This window comes from Marmota monax, unplaced genomic scaffold (assembly GCF_021218885.2).
Source record: "Marmota monax isolate L192 unplaced genomic scaffold, Marmota_monax_Labrador192_F-V1.1 WCK01_AAM20220418_F8-fsc00311, whole genome shotgun sequence".
Taxonomy (NCBI): domain Eukaryota; kingdom Metazoa; phylum Chordata; class Mammalia; order Rodentia; family Sciuridae; genus Marmota; species Marmota monax.
The window spans coordinates 597,511-616,903 of NW_026694601.1; the positions used below are offsets into that span (position 1 = coordinate 597,511).

A 19,393-nucleotide genomic window follows, 5' to 3' on the forward strand; every position below is an offset into this window, starting at 1 on the left:
TGTCTCAAAAGTCCTTTTTAAAAAATAATTACAATATTAATTTAGAAGAATATTTCAGTAAAATAAAAGTTTTTGTTTGCTGTTTTTCTTCCCTTCTTATTTTATCAGTAGGGGCTATTTTGTCAGGGTGTTATTTGTACGATTATTAATCTATTGGGACGGGAATGAAAGATGTAATGGTTAATGATTTGGTTTTATTCAGGTACCACAGGAGCTATCCAAGAAGGAAGTATAACTCGAGGAACTCCAACCAGCAAAATTTCAGTGGAGAGTATCCCTTCTCTACGTGGCTCTATCACTCAGGTTATTATCATCATCTCTAATATACTAAACAGTAACTTAGAAAAAAGAGCTTTGGCTATTCCATCAATGTAGTTCTGTAGTTCCCTTGTTCTTTGTTCTGAGTCATGGAATAGTATCTCAGTGATAATAAACCCCAGGTCTATAAACTGTCTGAAGAAAGACATTAATCTTTTTTAATTATGAACTATATTATGTCCTATGATTCATTTGAAAAGGTTACTTATTTGCAAATTGTCAGAAGAAACATGCAGTAACTGATAAAGTTCTCGCTGTTTTCTTGGAAAAGCTTTAACTGTGTGTTTGGCTTGAATACAAATTAAGAAGAAAATTATTATACATTATTTGCTTGATTTTGCCCCTTATGAAACGGTAGGTCTACAATCTCAGTGTGTAAGCTGCTTTGTTAGAATCAAATGCTAAGCAAGGAAATGTTTATGGCTTTGAAAAAACATCAAAGGTTAAATATTTTCTCCCAATTTTGAGCTAAATAAATTGCCAATTTCAATGAATAAAAAGGTATTTATTTTCTCAGATATTAATTTTAACTTGAAATATAGAATTCTTTAATTATGTAGATATGAAAAAGGAAAAATTCTGTTTGGGGAAATTGTTACAAGCATATACTGTGCTTTTACACATTGTCATAGGTTTGGGTTTTTTAAAATATTTTTTTAATTCTAGATGGACACAATACCTTTATTTTATTTGTTTATTTTTATGTGGTGCCGGGGATTGAACCCAGGGCCTCACACTTGCTAGGCAAGCACTATACCTCTGAGCCACAATCCCGGCCCCATTGATGTAGTTTTTGCATATTATCACATATTTTCTCTTCCTTGTGTTATGCTGTTCCCTAGGATAGTGATTCTCAAAGTGTGGTTCCCAAACCAGTAATATCAGTATTGCCTGGGAAGTTGCTAAACATGAATTCTCAGGCCTCACCCCTGATTTACTGAAATCAACCTTTGGGGGTAGAACCCAGCAACTGGTGTTTTCCAGTGCCCTCTACCAGTTCTGCTTAATTAGTAAGACCTCTACCAGGTCTTACTAATTAAGTATGGTCTGTGCACCAGAGCATCATAACTTGGGACTTGCTAGAATAATGCAGAAATGTAGCCTTTACCTCCAAATCTATGAATCAGAATCTTCATTTCCCAAGTGATTCCTCTCTGAGACATGATTTATAAAGTATGTGATATATAGTGACCTAAAAAGTTATATATTAACTTAGAGGGTTGCGTAAAAACTCTTCAAATCTTTTTTCCATATTTGGCCAAAGTATATGGACAGAAGGAAAATAAATAAGCCTAAATTATTTCTCTTCATATTTTTTACTTGTCACTTTAATATCCAAAGTTTGGGTAGGAAGATAGTAAGAACAAGGTCAGCTGAGGCTAAGTTTTATCTGTTTATTTTTAAATCTGCCTGTCCATTCGACAGGTGCTTCTGAAGCGGGAATTAAGGATTTCCAGATGTTTACTACTGAGCTCATTTCATGATGAGATTAGTTCAATGTATTGTAGTCATCACTCTTCCTGTACACAAATGGTTTCAGATTATTCTCAGTGGAGTTTTATGGGTCCTCTGAGTATATGGGAACTCTGCATATGTGAATGGGCCTCTACTTTCATTTCAGCTCAAGTAGCTTGCTTTTGAAAAGAGTTCTATATATTTAGTTCCATGAAAAATTTTCCCTCCAAGGAAGGGCTTGCTGCTTAAAAGAATGGTAAAAAGAATCACAACCACTGGCAATATAGAAGATTATTGCCAGGCACATTGGCACACACCTGTAATCCCTGTAACTCAGGAGGCTAAGGATTGCAAGTTCAAGAACAACCTCAGCAACTTAGCAAGACCCTGATTCAAAACAAAAAATAAAAAGGGCTGGAGAGTACCAAGAAAACAACAACAACAACAAAAAAGGCTACCAATCGTGGAGAAAATTCATTACCACAAAACAAAGTCATTTAGATATCTGTGTTTTCTTCCTCTTCTCTTATTGAAGACAAAGGCCTAACTAGAAGATAGTTTGATACCTGAAAGTTCTTTTTTCCTCTTAATATGAAAATTGTGGCACTTTAAAATTTGATTTATCAAGTCTTATTTTCAAAAATGTTATTACATTTGCGTGATTTTAGGCCTTCAGACCAACTTTCAAGAATAAGTCCCTTAATGGAGGTTTGACTTCAAGGTGGGGAAGAAAGCTGATTTGCCTAATACACGTATCGTTATAAGAGGTTCTGTGACAGGGTTTAAGAATGAAGGAACAGAACTTCTTTGTTGATAAAGTTTAACGTCTGTTTTCATATACATGTGCTTTCTTTGATGATATGGATTGATTTGACTTTCAGTGTGGTAGTTTAAATTTTCTGAGCATCTTACTCTATGATTGAGTGACTCTTCTGGTGCTTGTGTTTGATTTGATTTGATGACAGGGGACCCCAGCTCTGTCCCAGGCTGGCATACCAACTGAGACTTTGGTGAAGGGGTCCATTTCTCGGATACCCATTGAAGAGAGCAGTCCTGAGAAAGGCAGAGAAGAAGCTGCATCCAAAGGCCATGTTATTTATGAAGGCAAAAGTGGACACATTTTATCATATGATAGTAAGTATGGTATGTGTACATAAAAGCCAATCTTGTAAGGTATGACTAAAAACAGGCTCTGGTTTTCTCACATTCTTTCTGTGGGAAGTTGGTTTACCTTTCCCAAACCCATGTTTTCTCTTGATGAAATGGTTTAATAATAATTCCTTTCTCATGAAAAGTTGTTGAAAAATCAATCGGGATGGTCAGTGAAAAGTGGGAGCCTATAGGAAGTATCCCATAAGTGATAGCTAACATCATCTGTGACTGGTCTTCTTATGAAAAGAACCTTTTATTTAAATTAAATAGAATCACTTTTATTTCATTGGGATTCATATTTTTTGAGTTAAGAATTAGGAAGTAGGTAGCCTAATAATCATGGAAAGACTATTAAATCTATATTCTCTTTAGCAAAACCATTTTACTTTCTTTCTGTGGAAACATTTTATTCAGACTCATTTATCTATTTTTAGACAGAGTCTCACTATGTTACCCAAGCAGGGCTCAAATTCATGATCTTCCCACTTTAGTCTCCCAAATAGCTGGTATTACAGGGTTTTGTGTGTGTGTGTGTGTGTGTGTGTGTGTGTGTTACTAGGGATTGAACTTGGGGTGCTCTACCATTGAGCTCCAATCCTAGCCCTTTAAAAAAAAAATTTTTTTTTTTTTTTTTTTTTGAGATAAGGTCTCATTAAGTTGCCCCAGCTGGATTTAACTTGTGATTCCCCCTGCCTCTGCCTTCCAAGTAGCTAGTATTACAGGAGTGCCATTGTACCCTGCAGATGCATTCTTAAGTTATATTTTCCCCATTATATTCTATGAGAATGACTCAGATGTGACATAAATATTAGCCAAAGGACTGAGATTAGTTTTCATTTGCAACAAGCTATCTTTGTGACCTTGTAGTAGTCATTAGTTTCACTTTATCTTTCTCTTCAAATAAATAGAAGTTTGTACATAGTACTTGATTCCACATTATATATGATAGCTTTCTTATTCCTTTCCTCCTTATTTAAACATGTGTGATATGTATTTGTTAACATTTTGTTTCTGGGGGGATGAGTTTAATATACGTTTCCAAAGCCAGAAATCTGGCCATCTTTCTTTTCTGCTTCTTTTCTTTCCACATCCAACAATTCATTAAGTCATTACTGTTCTCTTTCCTAAAATCTCTGAAATATTACTGTATATTCCTCCCTGCCACTGTGGTCCAGTGGCTGCCTAACTTATCTCCCTGCCTTCAGTCTTACCCATATTCAAAGCTATGTATCATATTATTTCCGGCTTGACTCTGTTGTCTTAAAGATAACTGCAAGCACCTTTCCTTGGCTTCATCACCCTTCCTTGGTCAGCTTTGAGCTTATCACTGCCAATTGAGTCCTTCCTATATTTCCCCTTAGCTCTCCTGTAATTACTCCCTGATACTCATCCTCCTAACTTTGCTGTTCACATTGGCCATACACTGAGCTAAAGTTCTTGTTTTGAGGTCTTTGTGCTCATCATCCTCTCTGCCTGTACCACTTTTTCCTCCTCTGCCCTTGTTAAACAGCTCTTATTGATCCTTCAGTTTTCAGTTTTCACATTATTTTTTTCTAGGCATCCTTACCTGAATCTGGGGATGTCAGGATTCCTTCCCAGCATTCTAATAGCATTGTACTTCATTCATAGTACTTACCACTGGATGGTGAGGGCCAATTAATTTATCTGTACCCACCACTTTTAAGTTTCATGAGGAAAAAAACTTAATTTCTTAACCTTATCTGTAAAAAGTAGGCATTCAATAAATGTATGAATGTTACCTACACATAAATATATTCTAGACTAGGACAAGTTTTTGTAAGATTGTGAAAATAAAATGTTATTTTCTATACATTGTGGGCCTTGAGCTGTCTGAATAATTCTTGTTTGTGCATTCTACAGATATTAAGAATGCCAGAGAAGGAACCAGGAGTCCAAGAACAGCACACGAAGTCAGTTTAAAAAGAAGCTATGACTCAGTGGAAGGGAATATAAAACAAGGGATGTCAATGAGGGAGTCTCCTGTATCAGCACCATTAGAGGGTAAAATGTTTTTAGAACATTATTTAGATACATTTAATTTTGTATATTGTATGCATGTTGAATCAAGTTCAATCTCTGATTTCTACCTGAAATTTTTAATATAACTTAAATTTCATATTATTACATCAACGAACAAAATATATGGAACTTGAGAGCAGAAGGAGGTGAAACTGAATATAATTACTTATAACAGTACCTATTAGAATGTTCATGTTTGAATTGTTCATATCATTTGTAAATTACCTCGTATTTGAATTAAGAATGTAAAATTTATTATTAGATTTTTTTTTAAGTGAGGTAAATAAAGTGATGAGTGATAGATAACAGCAAAGACATGAATTTGAATCCTAGTTTTACCCTTTCCTGATGGATTTCTCTGGGCATATTTCTTCCTCTTGAAATTAAGGGATTGTACCCACCATTGCCCAATGATTAGAGACAGGTGTCTGAACTCTTGCTGAAGATAATGATGTTCAGTAAATTATCACTTTGGTTTTGTTTTGTTATTGACTTACCTTTAAATCATAACCTGTTCCCAATGAATTTTAATGTAGGTAAAATACTAAAAGCAGGATAAATTATTTCTAAAAGAGGAATTTTCTCTATTAAAACAACTATGACAACTCAGTTATCCTTACTTCAGGTAAATGTGTATGGTTTATTTCAATCTTTAATTCATACTTATTGATAGTATAATGTAAAATTTGTTAGGAGGTTATTTACAACTCTTTCATTTAGATTTGCATATTTAATGTTTTTCTTCTATTTTTATGACAATTATATTTGATGTTTTTCCTTTTTCTCAGGTGTATTTCAAAGTTAAGCAATAATTTCCAATCCCATATATGCTCTGCTCTTGATAAAGAAGCATTAGGATTTTATATTTCACTTTGAAGTGTCTATTTCTTTTTTGACTTATACTGAGGTACCTGTGGCCATTTTGTAAATTTTGGAAGATGTGTGCAGAGATCTGTGTGATGTCATATTGGATATTTCTGATTTGTTTTTCCATGGTATTCTTTTGGATAGTTCACAAATTTAAAATGATGTCTCTTTCTCCATAAAACTTTTATCAAAAATACATACTCTAAGGACAGTACTAAGTGTAGGTGAATAGACATATATTCATTATGTTTAATAAATGAATTTCTTTCTTGTTTTGAAAGGACTAATATGCCGAGCATTACCCAGGGGGAGTCCTCATTCTGACCTCAAAGAAAGAACTGTGCTGTCTGGCTCTATAATGCAGGGTAAACTTTCTGCTCATTTTGCTTTTTACTTATAACTGGCAATGTAGTTTGACATAAGTTTGCAGAGCATGAAACCTGCTTTTTAAGATATTTTCCCTCTTGAAATATTGTTTTGATTATAACTTTTCTGTCATACTTTTCTGCACTACATAGTCTATCAGAAAATGATTGTTGCCAAATATGACTGTGACCACTAATGTATTATTATATTTTGAACAACCCTTAAAATAATGATTGGTAAATATTTATTTGAGAATCTACTATAAACAGAAAACTGATTTAAATTTTGGCAAAATATGCATATTAGAATTTATCTTTTGGTGTGGGGAGTACCAGAGTTTGAACTCAGGGGCACTAAGCCACATCTCCAGCACACTCCAGACACAGGGTCTCACGGAGTTGCTTTGGAACTCGTGATCCTACTGCCTCAGCCTCCCAAGCTGCTGGGATTTAGAATTTATCATTATAACCATTTTTAAGTGTACGATTCAGTGGCACTGTTTGTGCAACCATTGACATTATTTCAGTGTTTGTTTCTTAAATTCTTTTCAAGGCACACCAAGGGCAACAACTGAAAGCTTTGAAGATGGCCTTAAGTATCCCAAACAGATTAAAAGGGAAAGTCCTCCGATACGAGCATTTGAGGGTGCCATTACCAAAGGAAAACCATATGATGGCATCACCACCATCAAAGAAATGGGGCGTTCCATTCATGAGATTCCACGGCAAGATATTCTAACTCAGGAAAGCCGAAAAACTCCAGAAGTGGTCCAGAGCACAAGGCCAATAATTGAGGGTTCCATCTCCCAGGTAATTAGGTTTCTCTTTTTTTGTCAGCAGTTTTACGTCAGAACGATAATTATGAAACATTTGTAAAATTGTGACTTAATACTTATAAACAGTTCTTATGATGTCAGGTTTCTTAGAAGTAAATGTGGAAATTTTAATTATTCTTTGTTATCAGTTTTTGTTTGATCCATAGTATGGAATGAGTAATGTGGGAAAGTGTGCAGTCAGGGTCAGTGGGTTGTGATCGAGCATCAACACAGACAATAAAGGTCATCATAGAAAATTGTAACTGCCGTGGGTCAGACCTAGACCTGAGGTGGAACAATATGTAGACAACTTGGCTACCTATAATGTTTGTTTCTTTGTGTTGTAGGGCACACCAATAAAGTTTGACAGCAACTCAGGTCAATCTGCCATCAAACACAATGTCAAATCCTTAATAACGGGGCCTAGCAAACTACCCCGTGGATTGCCTGCACTGGAAATTGTACCAGAGAATATAAAAGTGGTGGAAAGGGGAAAATATGAAGATGTGAAAGCAGGTGAGCCAGTGCGTTCCCGGCACACGTCGGTGGTGAGCTCCGGCCCCTCCGTTCTCAGGTCCACACTTCATGAAGCTCCAAAAGCACAGCTGAGCCCGGGAATTTACGATGACTCCAGTGCTCGGAGGACCCCTGTGAGTTATCAGAACACCATGTCCAGAGGCTCGCCTATGATGAACAGAACTTCTGAAGGTATATTATTTTTGTTGCCTTGTCTGATCATTTTTACTGTAGTTTTTCACTTTTGACAAATAGAAACTATCAAACTATTAGCTTCAGATTATCCCAAGATCCATAGATTACGCTTGATACTAGGGCTATGGAAGGCTACTAATTTGAAAACAGGCTTTATTAGGTGAAGCACCTAATATTTAGAAGTAAATTTGGAAATTTTTGAAGCTTTGAAGATGGCCTTCAAGTACAGGGTATAATAAAGTCCAGAAATGCCCTAGAGTAGGTAATTTTTTGAATAGATTTTCTGTCCATTGAGTAAGGTTTTCTGAAAGTCAGTTTTAGCAGTTGTTTTCCCAGTTGCAATGTGGTATGGTAGTTTGGTCTCCATAGCAAGATTGCTTAGACTTTGAATCAAATTTCTTACTTACAAACTTACACAAGTTACTTAACTTGTCTATGTCTTAATTTCCTCATCTCTAAAGTGGTAGTGTACTACTAAGACCTGGATTTTTGTGATGATAAAATAGGTAATACATTTAAAAAACTTAGATTAGTGCCCAGTATATATGAACAACTGAATAAATTTTAGCTATTCTTGTTATCATAACCCCATGCTGCTGGCGGCTACATCAGTAGATAAGAAGTGTTGATTTATTACTAGATGGTGTCTGAAACAGCCTGAGACTCTGAAGAATGCATCCACATATCTTAAAATTTATTGTAATTCATACTTATTGGGCTTACAGGAATGGTACTGGTGTACAGTAGGTATAAATATGAAGAGTGAGGGGAAGGGGGAAAACAAGGGAGGCAGGAGGGAAGTGCCTAGTTATGGATAGGGGAACAAAATCAAACCTTTGGCTCTAGTTTGGAAGGAGAATTGCCCTGCAGAGAGAAAAGGCACTCCACAGTTGAGCAATTTGGGACTTAGAAGGGGGGATGATAAACCAGTGTTATTTCTTGGATTTGACATGTAGATTTGTTTGATTTATACTAGCATAATTTTCGTAATTAGAAGGTGGTGATGTTATGAGACATTGTGTATTTAATGCCACTGAATTATATCATTTAAAATGGCTAGAATGGCACATTTTATGTTACATATATTTTACTGCAAGGTGATGGCTGCAAAGTGCTTGCGTATCGTTGGCATTACTGAAACAATCTCACCACTCTGAATAACATCATTTAGACAAGGAAAAGCTGGAATAGGTAGGAAAATGGATGGATGTTGGTGAGGTAATGAAAAAGTCACTGTGGAAGAGCAGAGCAAGGAAAAAATGTAACTTACAATTGACAGATAACCAGGAAGTTGGGTTACACAGGCAGAGAGAAGAAATTGAAGCCAGGTGTAGGAGTCATACCTACAAGCAAGGCCAGCTGGGGCAACTTAGCAAGACCCTGTTTCAAAATAAACTTTATATAATATAAAGAGCTAGGGGTATAGCTTTCTGGTAGAGTGCTTGCTTAACATGAAGCCCTGAGTTCAACCCCCAGTATGGCGAAAGAAAGAAAAAAAAGAAAAAAGAAAGAAATTGAGATTTGCTAAATGTGGGTATGTGGGTCCAGAATAATTTGGAATATTAATCTCATTCAGAAAACAAAATCATTCATAATAGAATTTTGATAATCTTAAGGTGTTATAGTAATGGTGCTATTGCTCTCAAAGGAGCAACCTTTTCCAGATCTCAAGGGTGCTTCTAGTTCTTGACACTTGAATATTTTGCAAGAATGAATATTTAAATCTTTAAGGAGAAAGAGCTCAAAAATATATGAATATTGTCTTAAGAGATGGATAAATAACCATACTTTGCAAGTTTTCTTAAGGCTTTGTGGCATTGGCCCCTTTTTTCCAGTTACGATCTCTTCTAGCAAGTCTGCCAATCATGAAAGGAAGTCAACACTGACCCCTACCCAAAGGGAAAGTATACCAGCTAAGTCTCCAGTGCCTGGGGTAGATCCTGTTGTGAGCCACAGCCCATTTGACCCTCATCACCGGAGCAGCGCCGCAGGGGAAGTTTATCGGAGCCACCTTTCCACACACCTGGATCCAGCCATGCCTTTTCACAGGGCTCTGGATCCTGGTAAGCATGACACATAGTGAAGTGACAGTTATAGAAAAGAAATAACTTTTTAAGCTTCCTATTATAGTACAATAGGCAGATAATTATACATTTCATTTTTGCCAGCTGAACATCCCATGTTATCAACACCAAATCAAGAAATAAAATTTGGGGCATAGATTATGTCTCTGGTGAGTGCTTGCCTATCACATGTAGGCAGTGGGTTTGATCCTCAGCACTTTAAAAAAAATAAAGTTATTGTGTCTGTCTATACTGTAAATATTTTAAAAGAAGAAAGAAAATATTGCCATCGTCCTTTAGAGAACTAAAAATAATAGGTATCTGAAAAACTTTATTTGATGGCAGTTGGTGAAGCTGATTGGAAAAGTGAGTTTGTGTGAAGAAATACTTTATAATGACAGACATACCTTAAGTATGTTAATTAGAACATAAGTAGACATTCATTTACCAGTGTGTTGATCTGAAGCCTAAGGCCTTAGATTATCAATTAAACCTAGCCTTTTTAACATATCCAGGTTCGGCTTCTTTTTTTGTTTGTTTTTTTAAGTGAAGGTAAAACTTTAAAGACAGTTTCAAGTAATCCAAATACAGAATCATTCTAGATATTTTTCCCAATTCTTTCAGTTTGTATATCCCACACTTGATTAAGTTTCTTTATTGAGTCTTTCCATAGCAGCCAACTTACTTTTCAGAGAAACAGCTCTTTTCACTGATTTTCAGATCATTTCATTACATAATTTAATAATATGTGTAGCTAGAAGAAACTTATGAATGCATATCACTGATGTTGGTAGACATGGTTCGGGTAGGTACAAAGATGGTTCTGGTAGGAGCAGAAGTGTGCATGTTACTAGTGTGTGTACTGGGCCTAAGGCAGCACATTTCATGCAGCTGAAGGAGAGGAGCTGTCACACTGCAGCTGGGAACAGAGTTCTATAAGAGTCACGTTTTATAGTAGCAGAGAACTTGTAGAAAATATTTTCGCTGAAAGCTGTGTCAGTATCATCAAATTATCTGACACTTCAGAACATTAAGTTTCAGAGGAGTTCAAGCCTAGTACAGAGAGTCTCTAACTATGGTTTGTGTCATTTACATTTTTTGACTTTGCTGTGGTGAGAAAGTAATAGGCAGTGAGTAGAAATCATACTTCACAGTGTGAATGTGAATCTTTTCCGGGTAAGCAATATTTAGTATGAACCTCTCTCATGAGTGGCAGCTCCCAATCAGGAAGCCACCAGCACTGAATGATGTACTGTCTTACTATGATGTTCAGGAGGTTAGGTATATAAATGTATTTTCAGTTTATGATATTTCCAACTTTACAATGGGTTTATTGGGAATATAACTACATAGTAAGTTGAGGAACACCTGTACTGGGAAAACTCTATCCCAGACTGAAATGGAACAGTAAGTTGACAGACTTACCTGACTTGGATTTCTGGATGAAGGAGAAGCAAACATTGCAGAAAATATATCGGAGGCTTTTCTAGGGAGAACATCTACATTTTGTTCTAAGACAAAATTTACATAATTTCTGTTGAGTGTCTATAATAGTCCTTTATTTTGTAGCAATTTTCTCTGCTTTTCATTTCATCCTAACCTGGATTATTATAAGTATTTTGAGGATAGAGGCCTTGTCTTCTTTTTTTTTTTTTTTTAACCATACCAGTCAGTCCCTTCACAATCTTTTGTCATGTTCTAAGTGAAGGATTGCCAGATTGTAGTAAGCCAAATCATGCTGCCACCTTTTCCTGTAAATAAAGTTTTATTAGAACACAACCATAACCATTCATTTGTTTTGTCTGTAGCTGCTTCTATGCTATTGTGACAGAGTTAAGTAGTTTTGTCTTAGACCTACAAAACTCTGTGACATTTATCATCTGACCCTTTATAGAAAAAGTTTGATAGTCTGTGCTTCAAACATGCACAAATTAAATGCTTGTAGACTAATTGTTTTTACTTCTAAAAAAAGTAAATTTGCTATGTCACAAAGTGTTTCCATATATTTTTTCATTTGTGTATATTAATTTTATTTTCAAACTGGGGACGTAGCTCAATGGTGGAGCACTTGCCTAGCATATTTGAGGCCCTTGGTTCAATTCCCAGCACTGAAAAAGAAGAAAAGAAATCAACAAAAATTTTATTTTTAAACATAGCTCTTAGAGACTTCCAGTGAAAACATAATAGAGTTATGTGTCAAATATTGAAAGTGAAACTATTTGAGAAATTTTTAGCTACTGTTCTTCCCTTTCCCATTACACCTCAGACATTAGAATGCATTAAAATTTATATTGTTGATATATCAAGGTCTAAAATGAATCCACCTTAATTCCTATACCAAGTGATAATTGCCTATGCTCTAACTCAGCAAATGATTTTTATTTCCTCACTCTTTCTGTGGGTGATGTCTGGCAAATGAATTTCACCCAGGACAAAACTTAATGCCTTTCTGTTGTTGTTCTCTCAGCAGCTGCTGCTTACCTGTTTCAGAGACAGCTTTCACCAACTCCAGGCTACCCAAGTCAGTATCAGCTTTATGCAATGGAAAACACAAGGCAGACAATCCTAAATGATTACATTACCTCACAGCAGATGCAAGTGAACTTGCGCCCAGATGTAGCCAGAGGACTCTCCCCAAGAGAGCAACCACTGGGTCTCCCATACCCAGCCACAAGAGGCATGTGTCTTTTTAGTTTAGATTTCATAGAATTTATTTTAATCAGTAATTAATAAACACTTGTTGAACGAATGATGGAAAGAAAGAAATGAAGGCTATATCCTTTTATATTTTAAGGGCTATAAACTAGCCCTTAAAAGTGAACATAGTAATGTATCAAGATGAGGTGTTTTGGTGAAAACTGAAATAACCAAAATCATTGTGCTAGGTGTTTGGAATCCACGTTTTACTAGTTTGCTGTCTCTTTTTAATTTGAATATCCCTTAAGATTTTTGTTGTATAGTATTTAATATCCTTCTCTAGATTTAAAGAAGATTAAAAGGTAATGATGATCCTAAAACCTTTTTATTTATGCTACATACAAATTATCATTGAATTATAGAAATAGACAAAATCCAAAAGCCATGTATAGTTATATCTATCTTCAGAATAAATGCTTACATAAATTGTGTTTGTCTTTTGGATAGGAATCATTGATCTGACCAATATGCCTCCAACGATATTAGTGCCTCATCCAGGGGGAACAAGCACTCCTCCCATGGACAGAATCACTTATATTCCTGGTACACAGATTACTTTCCCTCCCAGGCCATACAATTCTGCTTCTATGTCTCCAGGTAAGATGCGGCAGACATATACTTCTCCAGTAGGATCAATGTGCTTGAGTTTTATAACATAGCCTTTTATTATTTGGGCAGTTTTTCCCTCATTTGGTTTGTTCTTTTCATTTAATAATAGTTCTTATTTGCCATCTGTTACTAGATATCCTAGAAATGCTCTAAAAGCTTATGTTATGCTAGAGTCATTATCCAGGATTGTTAACAATCTTTCTACATTTGTATTTTGGAGCTTTTTGAAAAAATTTAGTTATAAATTTCAAAAATTGTTCCTGATTAGGTTGACATTTTTGTCTTTAAGTTGCAGATTCATATGTTTTGCAGGACACCCAACACATCTTGCAGCAGCAGCAAGTGCAGAGAGGGAGCGGGAGAGGGAGAGGGAACGGGAGAAGGAGAGGGAGCGCGAACGGGAGCGGGAGCGGATTACTGCAGCTTCCTCTGACCTCTACTTGCGACCAGGTCAGTGAAAGGCTCCTCCCTCCTAGGGACAGGTCTTGGTGATCTAGAGTTGTGGTGTGTTGTGCTTAGAGCTCCGAGGGGCAAGTAAGAATTTGAAGGTGAAAAGTCATTACAGGGCTCAAGTGAAATGCAGATGAAAGTCCTCTAGAGGTTGGGATGGGGGAAAGATGAATTTGACACAGAAAAAATGAACTTTCCATGGCAAAGGTATCATTTTGATTGGCTCAAGCAGCTGCTCTCAGATGGGCCTGAAAATATTAGACACAGAGCTCTTAAAGCCAAAAGAGCAGCCCAAGCAAAGGTATAGGAAGCTATAACTATACCCCAGTTTAAATGGGGAATGAAAAATACATTTAGAAGTTGTGTCATGCTCTGAATGAGGGATTGCCAAACTACAGCTTGTGGGCCAAATTGAATTACAATGAATTACATCTTAAATTACAATGAAAAGTGCTGCCATTCTGTTCAAAAAGGAGGTGACACCATCAGAAGAACACTTACAAGAGAGTGGCATGAGATGAATTAGAACCCCGAAGGTCCATAGTTGCATAGTTGCCAGGAGGCCAGAGTAACTGTCAGTAGTTCACATGCCTCATGGCCTGAAATATTCTAACATAGGGAATGACCAAGAAAGAACTCCTGGGAAGAATATGAAAATAGAATCAAAATGTCTTAACAATAACTGGATATGGAAAGTAGGGACAAGATGAGAAGCAACTTTAGTCTGCAGTTAAGACAGAGCATGTAAGCCAGCAGCACAGTGGTGCATGCCTGTGATTCCAGCAACTTGGGAGGATGAGGCAGGAGGATCACTACTTCAAGGCCAGCCTCCACAACTTACCAACTTCTGACTCAAAAAGTAAAAAAAAAAAAAAAAAAAAGAGCTGGGAATACAGCTCAGGGGTGGAATACTTTCCTAGCATGCATGAGGCCCTGGGTTCAATACCTAGTACCACAGATCAAACAAACAAAAAACTCTAATAAAACAAATGGAACACAATTAGTAAAAGTAAAGAAAGAATGATTTTTATTTTAGACATACTATATTCGACACATACTTGGAGTATCTGTTCTTATCCTTGATATACTTGTCTAAATCAGATCATTGACCCTATCTGTATTGTCCAATATTATATATGACCTAGCACTCAGAAGAAAAAAGAGAGCTTGGAGATGCCAACAGATCTGTATGAGTTGAAACTGTGGCTTGAGTGAGACTTCCAGGTTCAAGAGTGTAAAAACAGAAATAGGTCAGTCTTTTTTAGATGTTTCTGGATGTGCTGATATAGATGGAGAGAATAGGAGGCAGAGACATGGTTAGAGAGGTGGGTACAGAGCTGAAGGCATAGTGGCAAGAAGGTGTCACAATCATGTTTTCATGGGGGACAGAGCCTTTGAAGTCAATGTAGTTGGCAATATGTGGAAGAAATCCCAAAGCTAGTCATCATATTTGATGCTGTCATATTATTCCTGAGAAATTATCTTAAACACTTCAGTGGTTGCAAAGCCTGAACACATTTAGATGTGACCCATTATCTGTATCCAATCAAAACAGTTTGAGAGATAAACCTGTCTGGTTTATATTAATGCTTCATGCATTTGGTGCTATTTCTATTTCTCTCTAGAGTTAAGAATGAAACTAGTCACAAAAATGGAAATGACAGTAAATCATAAACTTATGTTTTGTTTCAAGCAACTTGTGGGCTTTATTGAGGAAGGCCAGAAAGTAGAATATCACATTTCTTATCTCATGTTCCTTTTCTATTTAGTAATATTAGGATATTAACAATCCATTAATGTTACTACCTATTAACACTAGCTTCTTTCTAATAGCTTATCTTTCTTCCTCTTTTTTTGCCCCTGCAGGCTCAGAACAGCCTGGCAGACCTGGTAGTCATGGATATGTTCGCTCCCCGTCCCCTTCAGTAAGAACTCAGGAGCCCATGTTGCAGCAAAGACCCAGTGTTTTCCAGGGAACCAATGGAACCAGTGTAATCACACCTTTGGATCCAACTGCTCAGCTACGAATCATGTCAGTCTCTTGTATGCATTTTGACTAAAAGAATACTATATTCTCTTACATATTAAAATTATACAATAGTTAATAGTCAAGATTTTCTAGCCACTAAACTTCTTATTCCTTTTTTTGGTGGGCGGGGGGCGGGGATTTGCCATTTGTCCATCTTCGCATCTCACATACACACATACACATATCCCAGTAAATGGTCTTCTCTTCATAGAGCTGTGATTTGGTTTTATTTACAGGCCACTGCCTGCTGGGGGCCCTTCAATAAGCCAAGGCCTGCCAGCCTCCCGCTACAACACTGCTGCGGATGCCCTGGCTGCTCTTGTGGATGCTGCAGCTTCTGCACCCCAGATGGATGTTTCCAAAACAAAAGAGAGTAAGCATGAAGCTGCCAGGTTAGAAGAAAATTTGAGAAGCAGGTCAGCAGCAGTTAGTGAACAGCAGCAGCTAGAGCAGAAAACCCTGGAGGTGGAGAAGAGATCTGTTCAATGTCTGTACACTTCTTCAGCCTTTCCAAGTGGCAAGCCCCAGCCTCATGCTTCAGTAGTGTATTCTGAGGCTGGGAAAGATAAAGGGCCTCCTCCAAAATCCAGATATGAGGAAGAGCTAAGAACCCGAGGGAAGACTACCATTACTGCAGCTAACTTCATAGACGTGATCATCACCCGGCAAATTGCCTCGGACAAGGATGCAAGGGAACGTGGCTCTCAAAGTTCAGACTCTTCTAGTAGCTGTATGTATCTCAATCTGAGTTTCACAATGTGATATCTGAGTAAAGAATTACTTTATTCTTTAGGTAAAGCAGAACTATATGGCATAAAAGAATCCTAATGCTTGATGATAAATGTAAGAGAAAAGATTTTGTGGATTAGAACAGCAAAATGTGTCTTCTAGTTTTATTATGATTTAAATATCCCTGTTTTCTAAGTATAAGCCTGTCCGTGCATTTTTCAGGAGAAAACTTACCTTCAAAAGAACTAAAGTTGGGAATTGGATAGAAAGAGGGCAGAGCATATTAACATGTTCTTAAACAGTTTTTTTTTTTTTTTTTTTTTTTTTTTTTACTGGATGTGGTGGTGCACACTTGTAATCCCAGCGACTTGGGAGGTGGAGGCAAGAGGATCACAAGTTCAAAGCCAGCCTTGGCAACTTAGCAAGACCCTGTCTCAAAATAAAAATGACTGGGAATGTTGCTCAGTGGTAAAGCACCCCTCCTCAGTACCAAAAAAATAGGAAATAAAATAAAACACTGATACATATTTATATATTTTTTTAAAGTTAAAGTGATTTGCATTTTGATCCAGTATGGTTTGTCACACTGATGTCTACAAAAATTCACCAATCTACACTAAAATGCTAGAAAAGTTATTTTAAAATTTTATTTTTAATGTTGCCTAAATTCTATATGGAATTCCAGAAAAAACAAGCAGGTATTTAAACAAGCAGCTGCTAATAATTGAAGTAACTGAATCATACAGTCTTTTCTATGTTATCTTCATTAAAGGAACTGAGTAGTATTGGAGATAATGAAAAAAAAAAAATTCTTGTGTAGCAGAATGCAATGTGAAGCTCTTTTTAATCTCCAAATATCCCTTGCCTACTTTAAAACTTGTTTGTGTCTAAATCTACCCCATTGCTGAGGTTTTGAGAGAGAAAGAGACATCTTGATCGTGTATTGTATAGAAGAAAGACTTCCTTTTAACCTGGAATTAGGAAAATCTACAACATAGGTTTTCAATATGCAGAAAATTGCTAGCCCAAGGAAGAGAGGTAGTTGTATGAATGGGTATTTTCGAGGGGAATCATCAATACACATGGTAATACCTCCCACCCCCAGGCTTCTGGACCAGGATAGTATAATCTCTAGGGTGCATAATCACTGGACTAAACAAACACTTCTTTTCTGTTTGCATCACAAAACACACCTTGCTCTAGGAATTTGATTTTTCAACAAAATCAAAATTTTGATTTTTTTTCTGAAAATAGAAAAAATCCTGGTTCGTTCATATTTCTGGGTAGTTTATCTTAATTTTATCACTGGGCACTGACTTGCTTGAAGTTCAAATCTAGTGACAGTCACTTGGTCTGGTTTTCAGTTTGACTCTTGAGAGCCTTCCTCACCCTGGAATGAAGCACATTTCCCTCATTTTTGCCCCTAAGTCTTCAAAAGCAACGTGAACAAGGTTCAGAAGTAGACTTTCTGTTGACAGAATACTGTTAGTATTCAATGGATGTAGGATGTTGGTTTGTAACAGTGGATATGGAGATTGCAAATTAGTATAAATTCAGAATATAGTGGTTTATTTTAGTTCCTCAATGATAATTTTCATGCTATTTGTTAGGTTTCTCTTTTCCTGAACCTGTATAATTTTAATTTCCATGACCTACCTGGTTGGAGGTAGTTCAACTAAAACTGGAGGAGCAGGAGGTGGTCAAGTCACAGAATTCATTACCACCATGTCCAGCTAGGGTTATAACACCCTTTTTTCAGACTTGAGAAAGTCCTAATGTTGCCTGTAGGTGTTAAAGAGCCCTCTAAAGTTAGAAGATTCCTAATCAGGAAGTTATATCCGCCAGTCTCAGATTGCTGAGTTCTGAGGCCATGGCAGGACTGTGAAAAGCTGCCTGTCCATCTTTGCATAGCCCTTCTTTTCTTTGGAATTGCATCCTAGAGGACGCAGCTCTTTCATGTGGGCATCCTCAAGAGTTGGTTGGCATCCTTCCTTTCTGTGATTCAATTCCCTTCAGATATTCCCTACTATTCCTGTTTATTTTCACATAACAAGGTGATGAAAAATTATTTGGAGTAATTTTTGTCAACAGTACTCCAGTTATTTGAGAAAATCATTGTATAATGTTAGGTAATCCATAGTTTTAAAAACCATTATGGTAATGAAGCAGCTTTATAGCCTCAAACCTTTTTGAACAACAGATTGTCCCATGAAGTGGAATTGTTGGTATCAATTAACTGATGAGATCTACTCTCTCAATTATTTATTAATCTCCTCTGATGAGAGTTTCCCTGGTGATTTCTTTGTCAGCTCCCAGGAGATATCACAAGTCTGTTTTCTGTTATGTCCCATCTGTTTTCTGTGGGCTTTTAAAAAAGACCTTAGAGTCCCACACATTCAGAAAACCCTATACCTTAACAGAGATTAGGAACATCGAGGCACCTTTGGTACAGTCCATAGGGTTGGATAAGTTTTATCATTAACCAGGAATTGCCATTGGACATCTCTGAGCACAGGGGGAAAAAATTAAAATATGCAAATAGGTATGAAGAACTTGGACTTTTGAAACTTTTCAGGCATTCGTTTTAAAATAAGATTCTTTTCTTAAAGTATCTTCTCACAGATATGAAACACCTAGTGATGCTATAGAAGTCATAAGTCCTGCCAGCTCACCTGCACCACCCCAGGAAAAACTGCAGGCCTATCAACCAGAGATTGTTAAGGCAAATCAAACAGAAAGTAAGTCTTTTTTTAGCCACCATTGACATGTTATCATATCTGCATTTATCATTTGCTTCAAAATTATCTGTCTATGCTATGCTAAGAAATAACTTGTTTTGTTTGTTTCAGGGTCATCTTATATGAGTCTGCTTTTAAAAAGTTTTAAGACTGCACTAAGGAAAAGCAACTTTAAAGCTATTGCTAATTGCTCTTTTGTTTATAGTTTAATGGTATAGAAAATAGTTTGTTTGCCCACTTAAACATTCACATTTTATTCTACAAGTCCTCAGACTTCTATTGGTAAATAAATATTTTTTGCATCAAAATTAAGATACATAAATGCTGTGCTTAAAGTTCTGTCATATCCTTTTCG

At 36.5% G+C, this 19,393-nt stretch overlaps 1 protein-coding gene across 19 annotated transcripts in view; it reads left to right on the forward strand.

Annotated features, from left to right (window-relative positions):
- Ncor1 (nuclear receptor corepressor 1) overlaps positions 1 to 19,393 on the forward strand; it is a 153,486-nt gene that overhangs the window by 115,484 nt on the left and 18,609 nt on the right. For 10 of the 19 annotated variants that reach the window (XM_046422057.2, XM_046422061.2, XM_058572008.1 and 7 more), the window contains 13 exons: positions 203 to 303; positions 2,739 to 2,916; positions 4,807 to 4,947; positions 6,114 to 6,197; positions 6,751 to 7,007; positions 7,360 to 7,720; positions 9,559 to 9,786; positions 12,254 to 12,463; positions 12,931 to 13,080; positions 13,405 to 13,542; positions 15,409 to 15,574; positions 15,808 to 16,301; positions 18,910 to 19,038. In XM_046422057.2, coding sequence (XP_046278013.1) covers positions 203 to 303; positions 2,739 to 2,916; positions 4,807 to 4,947; positions 6,114 to 6,197; positions 6,751 to 7,007; positions 7,360 to 7,720; positions 9,559 to 9,786; positions 12,254 to 12,463; positions 12,931 to 13,080; positions 13,405 to 13,542; positions 15,409 to 15,574; positions 15,808 to 16,301; positions 18,910 to 19,038 — 2,637 coding nt within the window. The remainder of the gene's footprint in view (positions 1 to 202; positions 304 to 2,738; positions 2,917 to 4,806; positions 4,948 to 6,113; positions 6,198 to 6,750; positions 7,008 to 7,359; positions 7,721 to 9,558; positions 9,787 to 12,253; positions 12,464 to 12,930; positions 13,081 to 13,404; positions 13,543 to 15,408; positions 15,575 to 15,807; positions 16,302 to 18,909; positions 19,039 to 19,393) is intronic. The other 9 variants (XM_046422063.2, XM_046422071.2, XM_046422076.2 and 6 more) reach the window with 5 other exon arrangements.